Consider the following 25,047-nt stretch of genomic DNA (forward strand, 5'->3'; position numbering starts at 1 on the left):
GGAAGGGAGGAAGGGAGGAATGAAGAAGGAAGGGAGGGAGGGAGGAAGGAAGAAGGAAGGGAGGGAGGAAGAAGGAAGGAAGGAAGGAAAGAAGGAAGGAAAAAAGGAAGGAAGGGAGGGAGAAGGAAGGGGGAGGGAGGGAGGGAAAGAAGGAGGGAAGGAGGGGAGGGAGGGAAGGAGAAAGAAGGAAGGAAGGGAGGGAGGGAAGGAGAAGGAAGGAAGGAAGGAAGGAAGGAAGGAAGGAAGGAAGGAAGGAAGGGGAAGGGAAGGGAGGGAGGAAGGAAAGAAAGGAGGGCAACTCTACACTCTCATACACTTGTTCTTGTTCATACACTTGTTCAAGGACACCAGGATTCCTTTCTATCGTCTGCAAAATAGTACTTAAGGGACTTTAATTCCCCTACTTCCGGCCCTGTGGACATAATGGTTTAAAATTCCTGGCAATTGAACCTGGACCCATACTTTCTTTTTCCTTCTCATCCTGTGTCATCGCTCTCCTTGCTGTCAGCACCCTGCCAGGCATCTGGCAACACAGCTGGAACCAGAGTATGCCCGGGTGCCACAATACCTGCCGCGCCTGGCTGATCCTTTAGAATCCAAAGGCGTTCATTTTTAGAGAGGAGCAGTGAAGGCTTACGGTATCAGCAGTGCTACCTGCTTCGTGATCTGAACAAATAACAGGGCGAAGGCCCAACTCTAACTCGGTGCCGTGATGAATTACCCAGTGCCTGCTGCGTGCCGGGGGCTGGAGATCCCCTGCGAGGAAGTTTTTAGCTGGGAACTTTCTGTAAGCTTTCCAGGAATGAGCCGGAGAGGGAACACTCAAGCTGGGGATTGCTGATAATACACCAGTCACACAGCTGCTCCATTCCCACATAAATTTAGTCCTTGGCTGGTCACACTGACACATTTCCCTGAAGGTGGCCAGAGGGCTCATGAAGCCAGCCGGTTATGAAACACCGAGAAGTATAAAAGCCTGCTAGCCCTCTGGGCTGTTTTTCCCCTGACAAAGATGGAGGCTGTGAGCAGGCTTGTCCCCTTGGCCCTTTTCATCGTGCCGTGTTTGGCAGAGTTCAACTGGACCAAGTCTGAAGGTAAGAAGCTTGAACCAGTTTTTCAATCAACACAGGGATATATTTAGAGGCACCTGCCAGAAATTTTTAGTTTTAAAACCTTCTGTTGCTCTCAACATGGAAAAATAGTACTCATATATACTTCAGGGGATACTAAATTGGTACCAGTTTATTCCAGATGATGTGACAATATATATAAAAATATAAAAAGCATGATTCTACCAAGTGTTTTACTTCTAAAAACTTATCTTTAAAGAATTTATATCAGTACTTCCCAAACACTTCCAAAAAACAGAAGAGGAAAGAACACTTCCAAACTCATTTTAGGAGGTCAGCATGACCCTGATACCACAGCTAGACAAGAACATTCAAGAAGAGAGTAGGGGTAACTTTAATTATATCAGACAAAATAGATTTTAAGTCAAAAACTGTAACAGAGACAAGAAGGTCATCACAATGAAAAAATGAGTTAATTCTTCAAGAGGATATAATAATTGTGAATATATATGCACCCAACATCAAAGCACCAAACATATAAAGCAAATACTAACAGATCTGGAGAAACGGACTACCATACAAGAGTAGTAGGAGAAGTTAATACCTCACTTTCAACAATGGATAAGTCATCCAGACAGAAAATTACTAAGGAAACGTTAGAACTGAACTACGCTTTAGACCAAATGGACCTTACCAACACATACAGAACATTCCATCCAAGAGAAGCAGATACACATTGTTCTCAACCACACATCGAAGATTCTTCAGGACACATCATATGCTCGGTTACAGAACAAGTCTTAACAAATTTAAAAAGATTCAAGACACATGGAATTTCTAGCCACAATGGCACGAAATTAGAAATCTATAATAAAGAAAAACTGAAAAATTCACAGAACTATGGAAATTAAAAAACACAATCCTGAACAAGCCATTGGTCAAAGAAAAAATCCAAATGGGAAGTAAAAAAATACCTTGAAATAAAAATGGAAACAAAATATATCAAAATTTATGGGATGCAACAAAAGGCAGTCCTACTAGGGAGGTTTACAGTGATAAATGGCTTCATTATGAAAGAAGAAAGCTCTCAGATAAAGAGCTTACCTTTACATCTTAAGAAACGAGAAAGAGAGGGGTGCCTGGGTGGCTCAGTCGGTTGAGCGTCCGACTTCAGCTCAGGTCGTGGTCTCGCAGTTCATGAGTTCGAGCCCCTTGTCAGGCTCTGTGCTGATGGCTCAGAGCCTGGAGGCTGCTTCGGATTCTGTGTCTCCCTCTCTCTCTGCCCCTCCCCTCCCCACCTCTGTCTCTCTCTCTCTCAAAAATAAAATGAAAACATTAAAAAAAAATAGAAAAACAAGCTAAACCCAAAGAGAGCAGAAGGAAGGATGTAGCAAAATTAGAGCAGAAATAACAAAATGGAGACCAGAAAAGATCAGTGAAACTAAGAGTTGGGTTCTTTCTAGTTTTGTTGCTGTAACTGAGATACAATACTGTGTACAAGTTTAGGATGGACGGCGTAAGGATTTGACTTACATATATGGTGAAATGATTATGGTAAGTTTAGTTAACATCCATCATCTCATATAGATGCAAAAAAAAAAAAAGGGTTTTTTCCCTTGTGATAAGAACTCTTAAATTTACCTTCTTAGTAACTTTCATATATACCATATGGCATATGGTATATGACAGTGTTAACCGGAGTCATGGTGTTGTACATTACATCCCTAACACCTATTTATCTTGTAACTGTGAGTTTGTACCTTTGGACCACCTTCCTCCAATTCCCCCTCCCCTCACTCCCACCACTGGTACCCATGAATCCAATGTCTTTTCCTCGAAGTTCAGTTCTTCCTTCTTTCTTTCCTTCCTTCCTTCCTCCCTCCCTCCTTTCTTTCTTTCTCTTTTCTTTTTTTACTTTCCTTTCTTCCTCCCTCCTTTCCTTTCCCCTTTCCTTCTCCCTTCCCTTCCCCCTTCCTTTCCCCCTTCTCTTCCCTTCTTTTAGATTTCACATATAAGTGTGATTATAGAGTATTTGTCTTTCTGTTTGACTTAGTTCACTTAATATAATGGCCTCAAGGTTCATTCATGTTGTCACATACGGCAGGATTTCCTTTTTAAGGCTGAATTGTGTGTGTGTGTGTGTGTGCGCGCGCGCACGCACGCGCGTGTACATCTATTCATCCATCGATGAATGCTTATGTTGTTTCCATGTCTTGGCTATTGTAAACAGTGCTGTTATGAACATGGGAGGGCAGATTCTCTTCAACACAGTATTTTTGTTTCCTTCAGATATATTCCCAGAAGTGGAATTATTGGATCCTTTGGTAGTTCCATTTTTAATTCTTTGAGGAACCTCCATACGGTTTTCTACAGTGGCTGCACTGATTTACAATCCCACCGACAGTGCACGAGGGTTCCTTTTTCTCCACATCCTCACCAACACTTGTTATTTCTGGTCATTTTGATTTTAGCCATTCTGACAGGAGTGAGGTGATACCTCATTGTGGGTTTGATTTGCATTTCCCTGATGATGGGTGATGTTGAGCATCTTTTCATGAGTCTGTTGTCCATCTATATGTCTTCTTTGGAGAAATGTATGTTCATATCTTCTGGCCATTTTAAAATTGGATTGTTTGGGGGTTTTTTTGGTGTTGAGTTGAATAAGATCTTTTTTATTTTTTAGGTAGGCTTCATGCCTAGTGCAGAGCCCAACACAAGGCTCTTGACCCTGAGATCAAGACCTGAGCTAAGATCAAGAGTCGGATGCTTAACCTACTAAGCAACCTGACTATGCCTCTTCATAAGTTCTTCATATATTTTGGATACTAACCCCTTATCAATATGTCATTTGCAAATATCTTCTCTCATTCCATAGGTTCCATAGTTTTGTTGGTTGTTTCCTTTGCTGTACAAAAGCATTTCATTTTGATGTAGTCTTAATAGTTTATTTTTGCCCTTGTTTCCTTTTCCTTAGGAAACGTACCTACAAAAATGTTTCTATGGCAGATGTCAGAGAAGTTACTGCCTATGCTCTCTTCTAGGATTATTATGGTTTCAGATCTCACATTTAGGTCCTTAATCCATTTTGAGTTTATTATTCAGCCTTAAAAAAGGAAATCCTTTAAGGAGCACAGAGTAGTATGCAGAGTTGCTAAATACTACATTGGTACATCTGAAACTAATGTAATGCTGTATGTTAACTATATGGAATTAAAATTAAAAAAAAAAAAGAAAAAAGAAACCCTGCCATTTGCAGTAACATGGATAAACCTGGGTGATGTTATGCTAACTGAAATAAGCCAGACACAGAATTACAAATGCATGATCTCACTTATATGTGGAATCTCAAAAAAACTTGAACTTATTGTAACAGAGTAGAATGGTGGTTACCAGGGAGTAGGTGTGGGGGAAATAAGAGATGTTGGTTAAAGGGTACTAATTTTCAAGATAAGTACTTAAAGAGTACTAACTACAAGATAAGTAAGTTCTAGATTCCTAATGTAGAGCATGATGGCTACAGATGTCTATACTGTTTACTTGAAATGTGCTAAATACATAGATATCAAGTGTTTAATGGGAACTATTTGAGGTGATATGTTAATTTGCTTGAGTTGGGTAATCATTTCACAATATATAGATATATCAAAACATCATGTTGTACAACCTTAAATACACACAATTTTTATTTGTCAATCATATCTTTAAAATAACACCTACAAAACAGGAAGTATTAAGCTACATGGCTGTATGGGGATCCGAGGCAGGAGGTGAAGACCCACAAAGCCCTGGTCCTGCAACTCAATGCCACGAGGACTGTACCTGGACACTTGAAAGACCAGAACATGAAAGCATCAGACTCACCTTTCCTGCTTCAAGTAGAGACTTTGGTCTCCTAAAAAGGATGGCTGAAGACTCTGGCCATACTGACAAATCTCTGTGGAAAGATGTCAGCTGTGCCCAGAAGTTGTGGTAGGAAAACCCACAACCCAGCTGACGATGGGAATGGCTGACAGGCCCCTGACCGGACTGTGCTCCCCGACTGGCTCACATGGAGGCTGAGAACTTGTCTCAGGTCACATAGTAAGTGGAATGATCAGCATTAGTACCCGGCTAGTCTAGTTCCAGATTCTAGGCCCTGAAACACTAAACTTGCAGTTCCAGACTTTGCTGTGCATCACTCAGCAGGGGAGTTTCCCAAATCCCAGATGCACAGGCTGAACACTGTGCAGTTAGCTCACTATTCTGGGGGTGGTGGGGAGGGAACCAGGTACCAGTGCTGTTTTTATTTTAAATTTTTTATTTTCACTTTTTTAAATGTTTGAGAGAGAGAGAGAGAGAGAGAGAAGAGTACAAATGAGCGGGGGAGGGCAGAGAGAGAATCCCAAGCATCTCTGTGCTGTCAGCACAGAGCACAAGGAGGGGCTCAATCTCATGAACCATGAGACCATGACCTGAGCTGAAATCAAGAGTCAGATGCTCAGCCAACTGAGCCTCCTATGCAACCCCCCCCCAATTTTGTATTTTGAAATAAATATACACCCACAAGCGTTTTCTGTAAGTGCCCAGGTTATGGCAGTGCGAGGCCAAGCTGAGGACGGGGCGCTGCCCTACCAGACTCTCTCAGGGCTTCGTGAGAACTTCCCCAGTTAATCAGTCCTCTCAACAGCCCTCTGGGGTGGATGCGATCTGATCCCCACTCGGCGGGTAAGAAATCCCAGAGAAGTCACTTCACGTGCCCAGGGTCACGGACCGATACAGGCAGCAGAGGGACCGGATCCCGGCACCCTTGCTCCAGCGCCCCTACACTCCCCCTCTGCCCGTGGTTCTAAACCGGAGAGTCTCAGAAGCGCGGGAGGGTTTTGCAAAAGCACGGCTGTGGGACCCTGGGCCCAGATTCTGACCCGGACGGGGGTGGCCGGGGCCCGAGAACGTGCACGGGTAACGACTTCCCAGGTGCTGCTGGTGCGGTCAAGGTGCCACACTTTGAGACTCGTGGCCCTTCGCCAGGGAAGTTGGCATTCACTTCTGTCTGGCCCTGAAGGCAATAAAAAAGAAGGGGCGCTTCCGTATTTCCCAGAATTCAAGGGCTATTAATTAAGAATCACAAACAGTATCCCTGATGTGTCGAGAAAGAGAGGACAGCAGCGGGGCAAGAGCAAGGGAGGGGAGACGAACATTGCCCGTCTTAGACACTTCTGTGTGCCGGGCCTGTGCCGGTGCTCCCTGTTCAGATGATTATAAACCTCCCACAGGATAAGACGAAGGCTGTGATATCCCCATTTGCAGAAGGGAGAGTGAGGTGAAATCCTGAATAGCTCAGCCAAAGTTACGCAGCAGGGAAGGGGCTACGGTGGAAGAATTCAGGTTTGTCTACCCTCGCGGTGTTCCCTCTAAGCCATCTTGCAACTGTGTCAGGATTCGGGGGCCATCCGGAGAGACCCTGTCAGCATGGGCAGAGGACAATGAATCACCCGGGTCTGCCCTGTCCAGTGCAGGGCACGGACCGTCCTTACGGATGAAGACCGGGGGATGTGAGGGAAGGAAGGGGCGTCTCGGGAGATGCTACATGTCCCTTACCGTGAGCGAGGCGGCCGTGGAGGAAGAGTCGCTTCCCGTTTCTACGGCCTTGGGTTCCAAATGTCAAAGGGGATGAATTCTAAATAAGAAGATCCCACCCCACGGTTCGCACCAGGGCACGAGGAACAGGAGAGATGGAGACGGGAAGGAAAGGAGTCCTGGACCCGAGTCCCACCTCCCCCCTGACTGTACAGGATCGCTGGCAAAGCAGTTCAGTTCCCTGAGCACTTGTGAAGAGACAGTGGATGCTGCGTGGTTGACAAGAGCGATGGTGATGGTGGCTGTTAATGGTGGAGAGGTTTCGATGAGAACAGGTGTTTTACTACTTTGTAAAGTGTGATGCTAATGTGAGCAGCGGACCACTTTCCTAGTGAGACATGTTTCTCCCGAATGTCAAAGGAAGTACCATCATACAGCTATACATGTTGTGAATGTCCCACAAATCATAAAAGACTAGAAAAAGTGATATGCAAATTCTCCCGTGACTACGGTCAGAGCATGTTCCACATGCTGTATTACCTCTGTAGTATATAAAAATGAGTAGCGATGGGGCGCCTGGATGGCTCGGTCGGTTAAGCGTCCGACTTTGGCTCAGGTCATGATCTCGCGGTCCGTGAGTTTGAGCCCCGCGTCGGGCTCTGTGCTGACAGCTCAGAGCCTGGAGCCTGTTTCAGATTCTGTGTCTCCTTCTCTCTGTGACCCTCCCCCATTCATGCTCTGTCTCTCTCTGTCTCAAAAATAAATAAACGTTAAAAAAAAAAATTAAAAAAAAAAATGAGTAGCGTTATCTAAATTAGCCCTTATTTTATTTTTTCTACAGAGAGCACGAGTAGGGAGAGGCGCAGAAGGAGAGGGAGGGAGAGAATCTTAAGCGGGCTCCACGCTTAGTGTGGCTTCTTGGAAGCGGGGCTGGATCTCATGACCCTGAGATCATGACCTGAGTCTAAATCAAGTTGGACGTTTAACCGCCTGAGCCACCCAGGTGCCCCTAAATTAGCCCTTATTCCAAAGGATAAATTCACCAAAACACTGAATGAGTGTGAAATACCCCGTTTCCATAAACATAAAACATTTTCGGCAAAGATTCACTGAAAATAAAACTTTACTGTTTCCTTGAGACTAGTAATTTCCAAAGTGGATAGGTTTATTTTTAAGGGCAACTAGATCACTCTTTAACACACATACGATAGTTATCATACGTCTGCCAGAGAGAACCGCAGCCCCCTTGATTCACACGCTTTCTTCCTTCAATGCAGACCTCAGCGCTTCACACCGGAAACACACGAGAGAAGACCTCTGGCAAGAACCTGTATCTGCTCAGGAAAGGAGGGGACTGTACACTTTCTGGGTTTACTGAGATCAAACAGGATGAATTCTCTCAATTTACCTCAAACGCTAAGTCTAAAGTAATAATCCCAACAAGGAACAGGCCGGTTCTGATGTTTACTTTCTACCTACTGCTACGCTTTATTGAAACAGATAATAACGGCCCCGGTGTATACGTACGCCTGCCAAACACACTGTGCCTCAGCCGTTATCCGAGCGTAAACACCACCCAATCAGTGATCTGAATGAAAGGCTTTTAAGTCTTAGGTATCTAATTTTCCATGAACAATCAATTAGAAAAAGAAAAATCATCAAATACTCTAAGCATTCTTTTTCATACTCCTAAGACCATAAAATAAGCCCTATTATAAATAAAAAATGTACTTCTATCAAAAACATTATACAACACAGACTCATGGATTGCATTAAAAATCCTTAACATGTTTCAACACTGAAGCCAGAAACACACATACATTTCTGTCAGAGTGAACAAGACTGTAAACAAAAATAATTTATAACCCTATCGTGTTGTTAAATCTCAGCGCACAGTACTGGATTCACAGTAACACGTGGAGCTAAAATGAACACTGAGGTCACCGTACGTAAGATGGTGATCGTCAAATGCCATTAAATACTTGCCTTGAACTTGTGGGGTTTTGGCTTTCTAATAAATACGTAATAAATATCTGTAGCGCACGGTCCGTGTCGAGCGCTTATCTTTCTCCGTTTGAAAGTCTTTCCCCAGAGTCCCACTGTCGGAGGGCCATCCCGGCGGGTGGGGGGCAGGGACTCTGCAGCACGTCCATTAACAAAGCCATCTTTGTATCTATGTGCTTCTGCAGTTTATGTATCCGCTGATCAATGTAGTCCACAAGCTTCTTTTCCATCAGTTCCATATTTTTAGTAAGGACCTTTTCCAAGTAGGAGCACACGGGCTGCTCTTCCGTGCTACAAATAAATTAAAACACACACACACACAATATAACAATGATTCCTGATGTCATCACAAAAGCAACCAAACTCTACTAAAACAAGCAGCCGACACACATGGCCAAAATCTGCCTCCATAGCTGTGCTGTCTTCGTACAACATATTTCCAGGTTCCAAAAATAAACATGGAACAGGAAACCACGACCCTGAGTGCCCAAAGTATTCTGAATCTTTAATTCTTTAACCATGTAAGCATACAACTGAAATGAGAATATAAAAACGAAGAGAATTTCTACCCTCAAAGAACAAATCTTTATAAAAGGTCTGCAATCAGCAAGTTGTTTAACACTCCTGACATTGGGGAACAGTGAGTGGCTCAACTGGTTTGGTGTCCGACTTCAGCCTAGGTCATGATCTCACCCTTCCGGAGTTCAAGCCCTGCATCAGGCTCTGTGCTGACAGCTCAGAGCCTGTTTCAGGATCTGTGTCTCCCCCTCTCTCTCTGCCCCTCCCCCACTCGCACTCTGTGTCTCTCTCTCAAAAATAAACACTTAAATAAAGTCATACAGTCGTGCATACACTAAAAATATAAAGTCCATAATTTTTTGGAATGTCCTTCATTACGATGATTTGTAACTTTTTATGTAAAAACACATCTATCACCCTGCACCAAATGTTCCTTCCCAGAACACTCTCTTCTTTGTGAAGACTGCATAACCCCTGCAACTATCCTAACTTGGCATCCAAGAAAATTCTTTTCCTTTCTCTATAAAATTTTGAAAAAGGTTAGCTCATTTCGCACTGACAGAGCTGAGAGGAATGGAGACATTCAATCTCACCTGGCCCCAGAGCAGTTTTTAATCTCAACTTAATTTTTTTTGGTTTGCTTTGTTTTGTTTTGTTTGTTTAGCCACATCACATACCAACTAGAGTTCACTGATGTAATCTATCAACAACTAAAGAATAATGGTTTTTTTCCTTACCGAGAATCCTTACTAAAAAATATTACTAAGTAATAAATATCCTTACTGAAAACCATACTTTTTTTCCAATAACTTCCTAACCTCCTCAAATTTCAATGCTATTGGAGACTTTAAGAAAATTTCATCCAATAAAACTACCTCATTTTACATGTGAAAAAAATCTAAGCCACAAGATTTAACCGGTAAGGCAAAAGAGTTAAGCCAGAACTATGACCAGAGTCATGAATTTCAGTCTAGTGCAATATCCTGACACATTACATCAACATGAAGGATGGGGAAACATACCAAATACTTAGCCACCCATTAATCACACCAAGGCTGCAAAAAAATTAGAATTATGAGATCAGCAGATGAGGGTCTGTACACTATAAACGATTATAAGCTTAAAAATGTCATTGATGACCAGACTAAAATTAGCCTATGGCAAACAAGATCTACAAAGAAAATCTACTATGATGACTCAGTGATTATAATCAGGCACATATGTTTATACTATGGTTTCCACGGCTCCTCCCCATTTATACAGATAACTTTCTACTCCAACCCTTATTTGATGCTTGTACCCTTTCCATAAAATGCCTAAGAAGTGATCAACATCTTCAGTTTTAGACACCTCTTTAAAAGTAATCCATTCTCCCCTACAGAATATTTATTCTCTATAAGTATGTTAATATTTATTCCCTATAAGTATGTTAATGTGTAAAATGCAGAAGCTGCTAAAACGACCTCGGGAAACATTTTCCGGCAGTAGTTAGTGAAACCAATGTTTTCCTCCAACTGATTCTTCCACCTATGAAATCTAAATCACACTTGTCTTAAATACTTACGCAACACCAGCAATGTCTTCACCAGCCTTAGGGACGGTTTCCTGCCACTTGGTGTTACGTCCCACGCGGAGATGGCTAACTTGACTACATAAACTCTGGAGAAAAGGCAGCAAGTCAGAGTTAGGTATATTCGAGTTGTCACTTGCTTTCTTTGGTAGGAGAGAAGAAACTGCATTTTTGAGGTCATTCTCAAGAAGAACATGGCTCGGTGACACAGTTTTATACTCTTGGAGGCTCGTAGCCTTTCCGCCACCGGGTGGCTGCAGACTTTGATCGGTGCAAGCTTTCAAGTCTTCAGTCACGTTTCCAGAGGTCAAGCCGGTTCTGAAAGGAAAAGGCGTGGACGGGGACTTGTCTAAGGCCCCCGAAGTAGATGATGACTGCAGGTCAATCCCACGTCTGTAGCCAGGATTTCCCAAAACCGACTGAAGCTGCTCGCCAATGGGAATACGATTCTGAGCAAGGTAAACAAATACACGTCTCTGTTAACAGTCATGACAGCTAACTTTGGGGGTAATGACTGTGAGGCAGGCGACGTGCATTCTTTCATTTGACCCTCAAAACGTCCACACGAAGCAGGCTACGATGACTACCCCCATACTGGGTGGAGGAGACCCAGGCTAAAGGTCACTTGTCTACGGTAACACAACTAGTTAAGTGGCAGAACCGGGGCATGAACCTGGGCCACCTAACTCCACAGTCCAGACTTTTAATGATTTCTCTGTAGTTTTTCCCTAAAGGAAATATTAAATATTAGCATGCTTGGTAAAACTGCATTAACATTCACGTCTCCACTACAAAGGCCTCCTTAATTTATGGCGATAAAATATACTACTCAACTGAGTCACGATAATTGATAATTTCCTTAGAATTGAGTATCATCCATCAAGTTTCCCATATAATAAGCTAACCTAAGGAAACCTTCTACTACTAGCTTCTCACAAAAGACACGCCAGATAGCTCACACGCTCTTAGGTACTGATGATGTTCCATCGGTACATTTGTGACGTCTACAATGACTAAAATGAGCAAACTTTTTGGCTATGTCTGCCTTAATGATTTGCGGCCTCAACTGAACCGGTGCTATATTATTTCATGACAAGATCCTGGCTCACTTCTGTGATGAGGTTACATGATCTCCCCTACAGGGCCTGTTTGTGCCGCACTCTGGGATTCTTCCTCAAGAGAAGAGCAGAACTACTTCTAGTGGACTTGACTCTTAAGTTTTAGGGCTCTATCCTAAATTCAAAACACAGAACTCTATTACACACTCCTATCGGGGGTATCATCATCTCATATTTACTGTTGCTCAATACCCAGTGAAAGAGAATGAGAAAAGTATTATGAAGGTTAGCTAAAGAAACTCAGTATACACATCTTCCAGATATTCTAAAAAAATGATTCCTGGATCATGCCAACCCCAAACTCAATTCAGTCAACAAATATTTACCAGAAATTGACTTTGTGTTTCAGGCATAGGAAATGAGACAGTAAACAAAAGCGCTGAAAATCACTGATATGTGGAACCTATAAGGGAGTAGGAAACAATGGAAGGAAGGAAGGAAGAAAGAAAGACAATATATCATGTGGACAGAGACAGTGATAAATACTTAGGGATAAACAATGCAGGAAAGGGGAATAATGAAAGCCAGAGAAGATGGTGGTGTAGGAGTAGGGGAGTCTCCACAGAACTTCTGTTACTGAAGTGAAGAAATACTCTAGAAAGAAACGTGTTCTTCTATTGAATCCAAGTTTTGAATAAGCCTTAAATTAAATTATTCCAAGAAGATGAACTGTATACAATTATGTTATATAACTACATGCATATTGTATATACAAATTATGTGTGAGTTTTATATAAATTTGTATATAATTGCATGTAATTATATGCAATGTAATTTTTCTGTATTTTGTATAGAATTACATACATATTATATATAGCATACAATTATACAAATGTATATATATAAATTATGTATGTAATTCTATACAAAAGTTTTAAAGTAAACAACTCTCCTCTGGTGGAAACGAGCTTTACTCAATCATGATGACAAAGCTAAATGATTTTTGGTAGCAGTATAACAGAGCAAAAATACCTTAATGACAGAAAATTGAAAAGTCTACATAAACAGCAGTGAAATCAACGTCAAAATTGCATATGACGATTACTTTGGCAGAAATGTTAATTATAAAAATCCAAATGTTAATAAGGTATTTGCTATGCAAGGTTTTCTTTTCTGATATGTCAAATTTTGATTATAAGAAATTCACTGATTATAAAAATTCATATTTTTTTCAAATAAAAGCTCTTTAGGTGATTTACCTTTCCTCTTTGCATTAACTGTCAAGGAATTCAGAGGTAAGTCTATGTGGCAGTGCAATAAATAAACAAACTTTAAGTGCTAGTGGCTATTCTATTTCCTGTCGTTTGATTTCACTGAATTCTTAATTTTCTTGTACATTGGCCTTACAAGGTACAACAAGCCCTTTTAAAAGCAGGCAGAAGGGGGTGCCTGGGTGGCTCAGTCGGGTAAGTGTCCCAACTTCAGCTCAGGTCATGATCTCATGGTTCATGAGTTCGAGCCCTGCGTCGGGCTCTGTGCTGACAGCTCAGAGCCTGGAGCCTGCCTCGGATTCTGTGTCTCCCTCTCTCTCTGCCCCTCCCCTGCTCATGCGCGCGCTCTCTCGCTCTCTCGCTCTCTCTCTCTCTCTCTCTCTCAGAAATAAACATTAAAAAAATTTTTTTAAAGCAGGCAGAGGGATATGTATGAAATAATTTCTAACAATGGATCCATGTCATGGTATATGGAAAACAATTACAGAGTAGCCTAAAAGAACATGAAAGCATTCATGTAGAATAATGTCTATACGTATATATGAATATGCAAAAAACTATTGTGTATACATAACTTCATATATGCACATGTATATACCTCCAGGCTTGTGAAAAGTTGTTTATCTCTGTATATCCGGTCAGATATCTGAAAGGATTGACTAACTTTAGTTATCACCTTGAAAAAGCAAGAAAAAAAGATATTTGTATTTCAAAGGTGAAAAAAGTAAACCGTGTAAATCTTGCACACCTGAATTTGTTCTTCGAGAAAATGGGGCACACCCTTTCACTCAGATAACATTAAATGAAAACTACATGCTAGGGCACTTTGATATAGTGTCCCATTCAATTTTTCCAAACGGAAAAGCAAAAACAAATCAAAGCCAGCAAATTTGAACTTCAAACGTAATGAAATAAAACTTTCAAGAACACAAGCAACCCCATAGCCCAGGTGAAGCAGGGAGAGGCATAGGACTCCTAACACAAAGCTTCCCAGGTTGTTTCTTTCCCCTTCAGGACAGGCCCTGCCCAAATTAATGTAGGAAGGTGTGTGCGGTTATACAACTTCCATAGAAGGAATAGTTTTGGTCATGAGACATCCCTACTTCATTTATTTATTTTTTAAGATTTTATTTTTAAGTCATCTCTACACCTAACATGGGGCTTGAGCTTATAACCTGAGATCAAGAGTCGCATGGCTCTACCAGCTAAGCCAGCCAGGAGCCCCAAAATATCCCTACTTTATACTCAACAAATAGTTGATACATGACAAGAGCTTACATGACATTTTCCCGGGAGACATTCCATAGACTCTGGTTTGTTAATAATATGCAATCCTAGAAATCCAGGTATATCATGTAAGAATCATCCCATAAATAGAGCCTCCTCACTTGGAAGAAGTCTTTTATTAGCATGTTTAAAAGAAGATTTAACTGGATCACTTTTTGTCTTCCCCAAATGTCCTCATACACAATGATTTAGTGGGGGGAGGGGGGAGGGCACAGCATGTGTGTTGGATGGAAGGACGTGCACGTATTTCTACAAGTACAGAAAACTCCAGGATACACACCAGGCAGGGAACAGAATGAGAGCTGGGAAAGCACTTTTATGATTTACTTAATGCACTTTTTGTTTAATAATATAAATTATTGTCCAATTGGCTAAAATACAGTGTGTAAAGTGTGCTGTTGGTTTTTGGGGTAGATTCACGTGGTTCATCGCTTACCTACAACACCCAGTGCTCATCCCAACAAGTGCCCTCCTCAATGCCCATCACCCATTTTCCCCTTTCCCCCACTCCCATCCACTCTCAGTTTGTTCTCTGTATTTAAGAGTTTCTTATGGTTTGCCTTACTTACTTTACTTCTGAACAGATTGAAATTCAAGGCAAAGAAAACATGTATCTTTGGAATTAAAGAAAACTTAAAGACATGGCCAAAAAAAATCTATTATCCATGTTATCCCTTTTTCCAAAGCTAAGTTTTTAAAACATAAAAATTGGTCTATGAGCTGACTTTAATTCCTGAACCCTCTCTGATGTTTCCAAAGTCTTGCACACACAAAAAAATTTCTTCTTGTTTTTACATTTTCAATCTCTGTCTCCATAGGATCCTTGTCCTCAATCATTTGTTTTTAAAATATACTATGCATAAGACTCACCGGGGGATGCCTGCTTGAAATACTGATTCCTGGAAACCGCCTTCAGGGTTTCAGGTCATTGGTGACAGCCAGTAATCTGTATTTTATAAATATCACAAGGAATTCTGACACAGGCAAGTTCCTTATCCCTACCATTCTTGAAACAAACCCATATTACCCTGGGACCTCAACATTCCAACTACCCCCATTTAGTGCCTAATCCCTCAAAATCTGGTTTCCACCTCATGGTTATTCAAACTGACCCCCTGAAGATCTCTAAGGAGTACTCAGTTGATAATCCAAATCCTATATATCGTATACTTATCTGAAGCCTTAATCAAGACAGACCAGGTCCCTGTTCACATGAAGCTTACATTTTAATGAGATAGACCAATATATAAATAACAACAAAATGATCAAGAAGGCTCTGATGAAAATATGATACAGATTTGGAGGAAAAAGCTATTTTAATTATTTAGTTTTCAGTTTAATTTTTATTCATTTTGAAAGAGAGAGAGAGGGAGGGAGAGTGTACACGCACGGGGAAGAAGCGGAGAGAGAGGGAGAGAATCCCAAGCAGGCTTCATGCTCTCAGCACGGAGCCCAATGTGGGGCTTGAACTCATGAACCATGAGGTCATGACCTGAGCCAAAATCAAGAGTCAGACGCTTAACTGACTGAGCCACCCAGGTGCCCTGGAAAAGGCTATTTTAAACTGGTAGTTGGGGAAGGTCTTAATAAGGATGTAACATTTAAGCTGGTATCTTAATAAAAAGAAAAAGCCAGATTTGCCAAGGTCTGGGGAAAGGGCTTCTGGAGAAAGAGAAAAGTTAAGAGTGCAAAGGTCCCGAACACATCTGAGTATCTGAGGAATACACACATCAGCATGTCTGGAGCAAGGTGTCCAAGGAGATTTGGTAGGAAGGAGATGAGGTTAAGGAGTCCAAGAAGGCCCAGATCTTAGATGCCAAGGTAAAGAATCTGGGTTAATTCTGAGTGTGAGAGAAGCAGTCAGAGGGCTTTACACAGGGGTTAGGACGAGTCTGATTTACCCTTTGAGATTATTCTGCTTGCCCTGTGGAGCATGGACTGTGGTGGAGCAGGGGGCCCAGTCAGAGACTTCCTGCGGCATCAAGGTGAGATAACGGTACAGGAGAAAGAAAAGTATGAACCTGGTATTTTTTTGAACCCCTCCTTTCCAAGGTTCCTGTGATCACCGTCAACTTTGCTAGTCTCCCTTTCTTGCCCATTGTGTTGGTGACACCTGTACTAAATGAATATTGGTTGAGAAGCCTCGCTGGCTCAGTCAGTTAAGCATCCGACTTTGGCTCAGGTCATGATCTCATGGCTCATGGGTTCGAGCCCTGCACTGGGATCTATGCTGTCAGCATGGAACCCGCTTCGGATCCTCTGTCTCCCTCTCTCTCTGCCCCTCCCCCAGCTGCACTCTCTCTCCAAATAAATAAACTTTAAAAAAATAAATAAATTACTATTGGTAAATCTCGCGAGAAACGCACAAGTTGTTTATTATACTATTTGTTTTAAACTTTCCCATGAATCCTATGATCTTAGCAGTATTATCACTTAGATTTTGAACCTGGGGAAATTTATGTCAAAAAGATGAAGCAACACCAGATAGCACAAGTACAAACAAATGTCAGCACCAGAACCTGCCATCAGGTCTCCTGACATCAGGTCTTTCCTGCTGCTACTCGGTCGCACCGCTGGTCTTCCGCTCTCCTATTCCTTTTCCCTCTCCCTGTGTCCTTCCCAAACACAGCTACTCCTCATGGACCCTTCTTCCTTGCTCTGGCTCTCCCTTCATTTCCTTCCCCACCCTCTGCTGGGGTGCCCCTCGCAAACCTCCCTTCTGCTTCCCGCCACAGGCACTGTTGGATTCACATCCATGACTCAATACTCCCCAAATCAAACTTCCTTTCTCCCAAGTAGCCTCCTCCCTTGGGTTCCATTTATACTGTTGGGAGCCCCATCTTCAAAACCTCAATTTCACTTTTAACGCTTTTATCTTTCTCCAGCGACACCAATATCAAGTTAGCTGTCAAGCCCTGACGGCACCGTCACCTTAGCAACTCACAACCCAGCATCAGGTTATACGTCCAATTTCAGACCCTCCTTAACTCCCACCTGGATGAGGGCAGGAACAGGCAGCTGCTCCCCTTGGGGTCCCACATCCTACTGATTCACCGTACCCTCTCATTCCTCTTATGTATAACTCCGGGTTCGAATTTCCCAAAACATAGGCAAAACCACCTATGAGCTTTTAAGACAGCATTCAAAGCCCCCTATGATCCGGCCCCAAGCCCAACTCCCCGTACCACTTCTTCACCCCAGAGAAGTGAACTCCTATCCATTTCCTAGCTATATCCCGTTCCTTCTAGCGCTGAAGAGTTAATCCATGTTATTTTCTCTCTCAAACTGCATCCCTCCAAATTTACTTGCCTGGTCCCCTCCTTCTTTTCTAAAGGCCTAGATAAAATGAGACTATAAAGATCCTTAAAGATAGGCTACAGACTAATCTTTGAACTTTCTAAAGTGCTCAAAACACTGCCTCATTCACTGAGAGGGTGCTTAATAAATATTTGCTGAATGAATGAGTAAATTCATGGAAAACTGTGAAGATATGTAACAAAAATATTTTGGAAGAGGGTAAGTCTATAAAATGTTATTTTACAAAAAGTAAATAAAGGTACGCATTAAATCAGTATCTTTTCAAAACATTAAATCAATCTTTTTCAAAGAAAAAACCAAGTCAATACGTGTCCTTAAAAAAGCCACCTTTTTGAAATTTTTAACGGTTATCTGGAGAGAATCCATTTCTACCTACCTGCTGCTGAAATCTAACCATATCCATCAGTTGCTGAGCTCCAGGTGACAACTTTGACCCCATGGACTCCATGATAGTCTGGACCCTCCGGAGGTCTATCCTTGATCCTAGAGCAGGAGAGCTTGTTGCAGAACTGGCTGAAACCCGCCTCATGTGTACCACAACTTTACTGACGAACACACACTGCTTTTCACCAAAGGAGAGCAACTGTTACAAAACAAAGATGTTCCAGAAAATAATGATATTAAACAATAATCACTATTTGAGGTGACTTTTTAACATAAACTAGCAACAGTAATGTATTTAAGAAAACAAAACATTAAATACATTTTCATTTTTTAAAGTTTTCCTGAAAATTGTAGTGGTCAGCACTTCTAATTTATTATCAGGCTCATAGGAACTATTTATATAAAACAGTATCATTTGAGGGGTGTCTGGGTGGCTCAGGGTAAGCATCCAACTTCACCTCAGGTCATGATCTCACAGTTTGAGTTCAAGCCCCGCATCCGGCTTTCTGTTGTCACCATGGAGCCTGCCTCAGATCCCCTCTCTCTCTCTCTTTCTGCCCCTCTCCCATTCTCTCTCTCAAAAATAAATAAACATTAAAAAAAAATTATCATTTCAAACTGAAAAAATATACAGAATAGCCAAAAGGGACTATAATAAAGTTCCATTCACTTAAATTAATGAATAAAAATAAACTATACCAATCTGAGAATTTAACATAGCACAGCTAGCTATAATACTATTTAATACAAAAGCACTTCCAAAGTATTTACTAAAATCCTAAAAATAAGTCAGTCTCTTAGAATTTAGAATTATAAGGGAAAGTTAAAATGGTCTAACATAACCTGCTAGTTCACACACAAAAATGATGAGGTCAGGGGTGATTTTCTGACTTGTCAAAGGGCTACCCAAATTAGTAAGAGCCAAGCTTGGAACACAGCCCTTCTGGCTTCTCTAGTAGCGTCCTGCTCAACACTTTATGCTGCCTCATTTCATCCACGTTTCTGAACCAAAAGACATTTTATGTGTGATATGGACAACACAGTAGCACGTGGAAAGGAAACAGAATCAGACAGAACTGGGTTCAATGATGACTCTACTTAGAGCCTGTGTGACCCTGGGAAAAAGCGAAAACCTGAATCAGGAATAAAATGAGGGAGGGTAATAACAATGATTTCACATGGTTGTTATGAAGATTAGGTGTTAAAGTTCCCAGTACGTACCACTGAGTAAATGCTCAAAAATATGCATCAGGAACCATTAACTTTCATATGTTATTGCTCCAGAATAAGCTCTAGTAGGTGTAGGATCTCTCTAAATCAACCTAGCCTTTGCACTCCCACAGAGTTTCCAAAGAACAGTTACAAAAAGCACTTACCTTCAGAGACACACACAAAACCACATGTAACATCAAAACACAAGTCAAATCAGACCCATGATCCAAGAACTTTGTGTGTGGCAGCAAAGAGGTGGACTGTCCTCAACAATCAAGGAATCTCCCCATTAAATTTCTACACCTACCCTCTAACCTCCCTACTATCCCTTTTCTGCTTTTTCACCCTCATTGCCCGACCACTGAATATGGGACACATTTTACTCATTGAGTTGGCTTATAATCTATCTCATTACACTAGAATGTAAGCAACATAAGGGCAGTCATTCATTATATTACTGCTAATTCCTACATGCCTCACACAGTATCTAACATCAGCAGGCATTCAAATACTTGAATGAAGGAATCACTTTAAATAAATCTGAAAGTTATTAATATATACTAAATAAAACAATATCTTGGAATAACCAGTTCTGTTAATTTGCCACCAGCAGATAATGAAATTACTTATTTTGTCTTATTCTAAAGTCTTGTAACCCTGTATAAAGTAATGTGGAGACAAAAAGATTGCAAGTGTTTATTTCCTTTTTAAAAAATTTAAAAACACAGGGGGCCTGTATGGCTCAGTCAGTTAAGCATCTGACTTCAGCTCAGGTCATGATCTCATGGTTCACAAATCCATGCTCCGCATCGGACTCTGTGCTGACAGCTCAGAGCCTGGAGCCTGCTTCGGATTCTGTGTCTCCCTCTCTCTCTGCCCCTCCCCAACTTGCACGCGCACTCTCTCTCAAAAATAAACAAAACAAAATTTTTTAAGTATCTTTATAGAGATATAATCCACATGCCAAACGATCGAGTTAAAGCGTACAATTCAGTGGATTTTAGTACATTCATAGAGTTGTGTAACCTTTGCAATTTTAGAATATCACTCCAAAAAGTAGCCCTTTACCCACTGCCAGTCACTTCCCATCCCACCAAGTCCCCCAACCCTAGCCAACAACTAATCTTTAGTCTCTATGCATCTGCCTATTCCAGACCATATATATATATATATACATATATTCTATATATATATGTATATATACATATATATTCCATATATATATGGAATCACACATACATATATTCCATATATATATGTATATATACATATATATTCCATATATATATATGGAATCACACAAATATACATATATATATTTATGGAATCACACACATATATATATATATTTATGGGATCACATATATATATTTATGGAATCACACACATATATATATTTATGGAATCACACAAATATATATATATATTTATGGAATCACACAAATATATATATATATTTATGGAATCACACAAATATATATATATATATATATATAGATTTATAGAATCAAACAAATACATATATGTATATATGTATAAACAAATTGTTTCAAATGAATAAGCAAAAAAAAAAAAAAAAGCAGAATCAGACCTATAAACACAGAACACAAACTGATGGTTGCCAGAGGAATGGGCAAAATGGATTCAAGGGCATGGGAGATACAGGATTCCAGTTATGGAATGAATATATGTATATATATATACTTATGGAATCACACAATATATGGCCCCAAATTCTTTCACACAGTATAATGTTTCAAGGTTCACCCATGTCTATAGTATGTTTCAGTAATTCAATGCTTTCTATGACTAAATACTTTCCCATTGTGTGGGTATACTATACCATATTTTCATTACATTCATTAGGTGACAGACAGTTGGGTTGTTTTCTGTGTAAGCTTTTAGCTATCAGGAATGATGATGATGAACATTCATGTAATTGATGATGAACATTCATATAATACCAAGGAGGGTTTTTTTTAGTCCTCTAATTTTTATTTATTTAAAAAAGTTTTTTTAATGTTTATTACTTTTGAGAGAGAGAGAGTGTGTGTGCAAGTGGGGGAGGGCCAGAAAGAGAGGGAGACACAGAATCCAACAAAAGCAGGCTCCAGACTCTGAGCTGTCAGCACAAAGCCCGAAGTGGGGCTCAAAATCACGAACTGTGAGATCATGAGCCAAAGTTGGATGCTTAACCAACTGAGCCTCCTAAGGTATCCCTATTTATTTATTTTTGAGAGAAAGAGAAAGAGAGAGAGAGAGAGAGAGAGAGGAAAGAGAGAGAGAGAGAACACACACGGGTGAGCAGGCAGAGGGGCAGACAGAGAAGAAGAGAGAGAATCCCAAGCAGGCTCTGTGCTGTCAGTGCAGAGTCCGGCTTGGGGCTCAATTCCACAAACCATGAGATCATGACATGCGTCAAAATCAAGTCAGACACTTAACCAACTGAGCCACCCAGGGGCCGTTTAGGTCCTCTAATTCATCCATGAGGTACTTCCAAAGAAAGAGATTTGCCGAGGGTCACTTAACTAGTCAACAAAGCAGAATTAATATCCTGGGCCTATGTACTCCGGTTTGGTACCTTTTCTAGGCTCTAGTGATAACACTAATTTTCACTTCTGTATTTTTCATACTTAAGACATCACTCCAAATCCCTGATTTTTGGATGCTCTTCTCTAAACTTCTCTAATTCCCTTCCACCTTTCTTGATATAATGAAACCAAAACTGCTTGCAGTTATCATGACACCATATTTTTATAGAAAGACAACCAGGAACAAAGGTAGATTAAGCATATTACGAAACCAACCAGAAAAGAAGCACAAATTACACAAACACATTTGCAGTTGGCAACTTAGTTAAAATTTAGTGATGACTTACCTTTATTTTACAAGCATGGCTAGAAGACTCCAATTTTAAATATTTTTTGTAGAAAATAATTTCGTGCTCACTGAAAATAAAATTTAAGTTACTTTTACTTTATGATTTTCAATAAACTTAAAAACAAATTGTTTCACATGAATAAAAAAAAAAAAAAAAAGCAGAATCAGACCTATAAACACAGAACACAAACTGATGGCTGCCAGAGGAATGGGCAAAATGGATTCAAGGGCATGGGAGATACAGGATTCCAGTTATGGAATGAATAAATTATGGAAATAAAAGGTACAGCGTAGGGAATATAGTCAACGATACTGTATGGTAACAGATGGTAGTTACACTTGTGAGCACAGCATAATCTATAAAGATGATGAATCACTATGCTGTATACCTGAAGCGAATGTAACATTGCACAGCAACTATACTCGAATTTAAAAAAATTTGTTTTAGTTGTTTCTAAGCCATTACTTAAATCCTGAGATTCAATTAGGGTAGAATCTTTGTATAAGAACCTAGAGAAAAATCAGGGACCCTGGGTGCCAATGTTGCTTGAGGCACCAAACTTGATTTTGGCCCAGGGTCGTGGAATCAAGCCCCACATCAGGCTCCCTGCTGAGCATGAAGCCTGCTTAAGATTCTCTCACTCTCTTCTCCTCTTTCTCTCCCTCTGCCCTTCTCCCCCACTCACATGCTCTCTCTCTCACCAAACATAAGTCTTTAAAAAAAAAAAAAACCTAGAGAAATAGCAAACTATAACAGGCTGAATTGTGGGTTACGTAGGCTGGGGAGGCACAGTCTTGGGCCTGTCTGCTACTCACAATAGAGTTCCTTCCAGAAAAATGTATGCAGTGTTTCAGACTGACTGCCCAATTACCTTTGGAAGAGACACCATTGTACGTCCATGTAGAAAAAAGGCCAAGAAGAAGAATAAGGACTACACTGTAGTCTGCAGTCTATACAGTCTGACTACCTAGTATGACCCTCTATCTAGTCAGCTCCCTCAATTAGCTCTAAATTTCCACATTTATAAAAATTGAGAAAGGTGACCTAGACTATCTCCAAGATCTTTTATTTTTTTAATTTTTTTTTAACATTTATTCACTTTTTGAGAGACAGAGTGTGAGGACGGCAGGGGGCAGAGAGAGGAGACACAGATCCAAAGCAGGCAGGCTCCAGGCTCTGAGCTGTCAGCACAGAGCCGGAAGCAGGACTTGAACTCAGGAACTGTGAGATCATGACCTGAGCTGAAGTGGGACGCTCAACCGACTGAGCTATCCAGGCGTCCCAATCTCCAACATCTCTTAAAAGGAGAAAGTTCTATTCCTGCTGGTATGTTTTTATCTTCTCTCCCTCAGTGCTGGCCTCAATGTCAGAGAATCAGTAAATACCACAAACGCTGGGGAAAAACAACACTGCTTGGGGGGGGAACACTTCTGCATGAACAAGTTACAAACCTGTTATCCAGATCACTACAAACATTCTTGCCCCTACTGGTTCCACAGTACTCCTCTCCTAAGTATACTTCCATATTTCTTGCGGAACTTAAAATGCCAATAGAAACGATTTCTTCACCTCCGTTAGGGTCACATCTCAGGTAAAGGAAGCAGGGGTTTTCATCTTGGTCACTGTTGAGGCTTCTTTTCAAAATCACCAGATCTTGGCTGAAAAGAATTGTTCAAACTATCACACAGTGCACCTGTCTGAACGCTGCTCGCGACCCTCCTATTGGGCCACCAGGACTTCTAACTCACTCCCATTTACCACGGCGGTCCCCGCACCCTCCCAAGCACCCAACAAACGCTCAAGACAGAGTCACAAGGAGATGGGCACGCCACCCACCGGGGTTTTCCCCTCTACTTTCTCCTCGGCTGTGGATTCAAGCCTCTGCAGTCCTTCTCCTTCAACATAAAAAGTTCCCGGGGCACCTACTGTGCGCACAAGAGTGGGAAGCAGAATGCAATAAAAGGCAAACGCGGCTCTTTCTCATAATGAAGCTGATGGGGATTCTCGACAGTTCGTTTTTCTAACGCCCCCTCGGGTCGACAACAGAGAGGCCTCCGTCGGTTCGCCTGGGGGAGGGAGGCGGACCCCGGGGGCGACCCGGCGGAGATGCGGGGCCCCCGCAGTCGGGTCCTTCCCGCACCCCGGGCCCCCCACCCTCTCTCCGCTCGGCCCCGCCTCCCCTCCCGGCTCCCCCAGGAGCGCGACCATCCATCCCGGCGCCGCGGCCCGGGTCCCCGCCGGCCCTGCTCACCCCGGGTCAGGCGGCGCCAGCAGCTGCTCCCAGTCCAAGTCCGGGGCGCCGACACCAGCCCGGGTGAGATGGAGACTCCGGGCCAGGGCTCCGCAGGCAGCATCCCAGGAAGAGGCCAGCATCGGGCGGCGAGTCACTCCCGCCTCCTCGGCCCGGGTGTCCATGCTGCAGCCGCCAGCCGAGGCCAAGCGCGGAACCTCTCTTCCACCGCTTGCGTTTCCGCCAGAGCAGACGGAGGTGAAAAAGCACAGCGCCTTCCGGCTCGGCAGGCTCCAATTCCAAGACCAGCCTCTCCTTGTCCAGTGGGGAAAGAACCAGGTCCCGGAGACGCGCATGCGCGCGCCAGCCAGCTTCAGCAACGCGGTTCCAAACCTGCCGGGGAAGAGCTCAAGGACGGAGCATGCGCTCCGACGGCCCCTCGGCCTACGAAAGGAGCTGTGCGCAGGCGCGGGGCGAGACTGGCGGGAACGCAGGGGGATCTTTCGACGTTGGTCCGAGGAAGTAGCAGGCGGTGTGGACGACGGTTGTCTGGCCGCCCGGGAGGGTTGGTCCTTCGAGGAGAGTCCATCGTCAGGTAGGCGACCTGGAGGCCCTGCTGCCGAGCCTCGCTGTGCCTGCGGTGGACGCCGTGGCCTTCCCGCCGACCGCAGACCCTGGGCGGTGGGT

The 25,047-nt window shown here is 42.2% G+C and overlaps 1 protein-coding gene and 1 long non-coding RNA gene across 3 annotated transcripts; one reads left to right on the top strand and one right to left on the bottom strand.

The window, feature by feature from the left end:
- Nucleotides 1-165: 165 nt before the first annotated feature.
- Nucleotides 166-8,669, top strand: LOC131493505 (uncharacterized). Of its 2 annotated transcripts, none has more exons than XR_009252714.1 (3): nucleotides 166-1,094; nucleotides 3,754-5,150; nucleotides 7,468-8,669. It is a non-coding gene; the product is annotated as an uncharacterized LOC131493505 (long non-coding RNA). The 2 variants fall into 2 exon arrangements; XR_009252713.1 differs by having other exon boundaries at nucleotides 169-1,094; nucleotides 7,904-8,669.
- LOC131493500 (ATPase PAAT-like) lies at nucleotides 7,732-24,759 on the bottom strand. The gene is made up of 6 exons (XM_058698014.1): nucleotides 24,382-24,759; nucleotides 23,582-23,788; nucleotides 22,128-22,197; nucleotides 18,030-18,236; nucleotides 10,714-11,168; nucleotides 7,732-8,921 (listed from the first exon to the last, which is right to left on the bottom strand). The coding sequence occupies exons 1-6, from the start codon at nucleotides 24,714-24,716 to the stop codon at nucleotides 8,687-8,689; spliced, it is 1,509 nt and encodes a 502-aa protein (XP_058553997.1). The 5' UTR covers nucleotides 24,717-24,759; the 3' UTR covers nucleotides 7,732-8,686.
- Between the last annotated feature and the right edge of the window lie 288 nt (nucleotides 24,760-25,047).

Source organism: Neofelis nebulosa, chromosome 13, assembly GCF_028018385.1.
Source record: "Neofelis nebulosa isolate mNeoNeb1 chromosome 13, mNeoNeb1.pri, whole genome shotgun sequence".
In the NCBI taxonomy this organism is placed as follows: domain Eukaryota; kingdom Metazoa; phylum Chordata; class Mammalia; order Carnivora; family Felidae; genus Neofelis; species Neofelis nebulosa.

Coding starts and splice junctions, on each gene's coding strand:
- LOC131493500 (XM_058698014.1), bottom strand. CDS start 24,716: ATGCGCGTCTCCGGGACCTGGTTCTTTCCCCACTGGACAAGGAGAGGC. Junction 18,237..22,127: donor GCCATGCTTGTAAAATAAAG/GTAAGTCATCAC, acceptor GTTTTGTAACAG/TTGCTCTCCTTTGGTGAAAA. Junction 8,922..10,713: donor GAAGACATTGCTGGTGTTGC/GTAAGTATTTAA, acceptor ATTTATTTGTAG/CACGGAAGAGCAGCCCGTGT.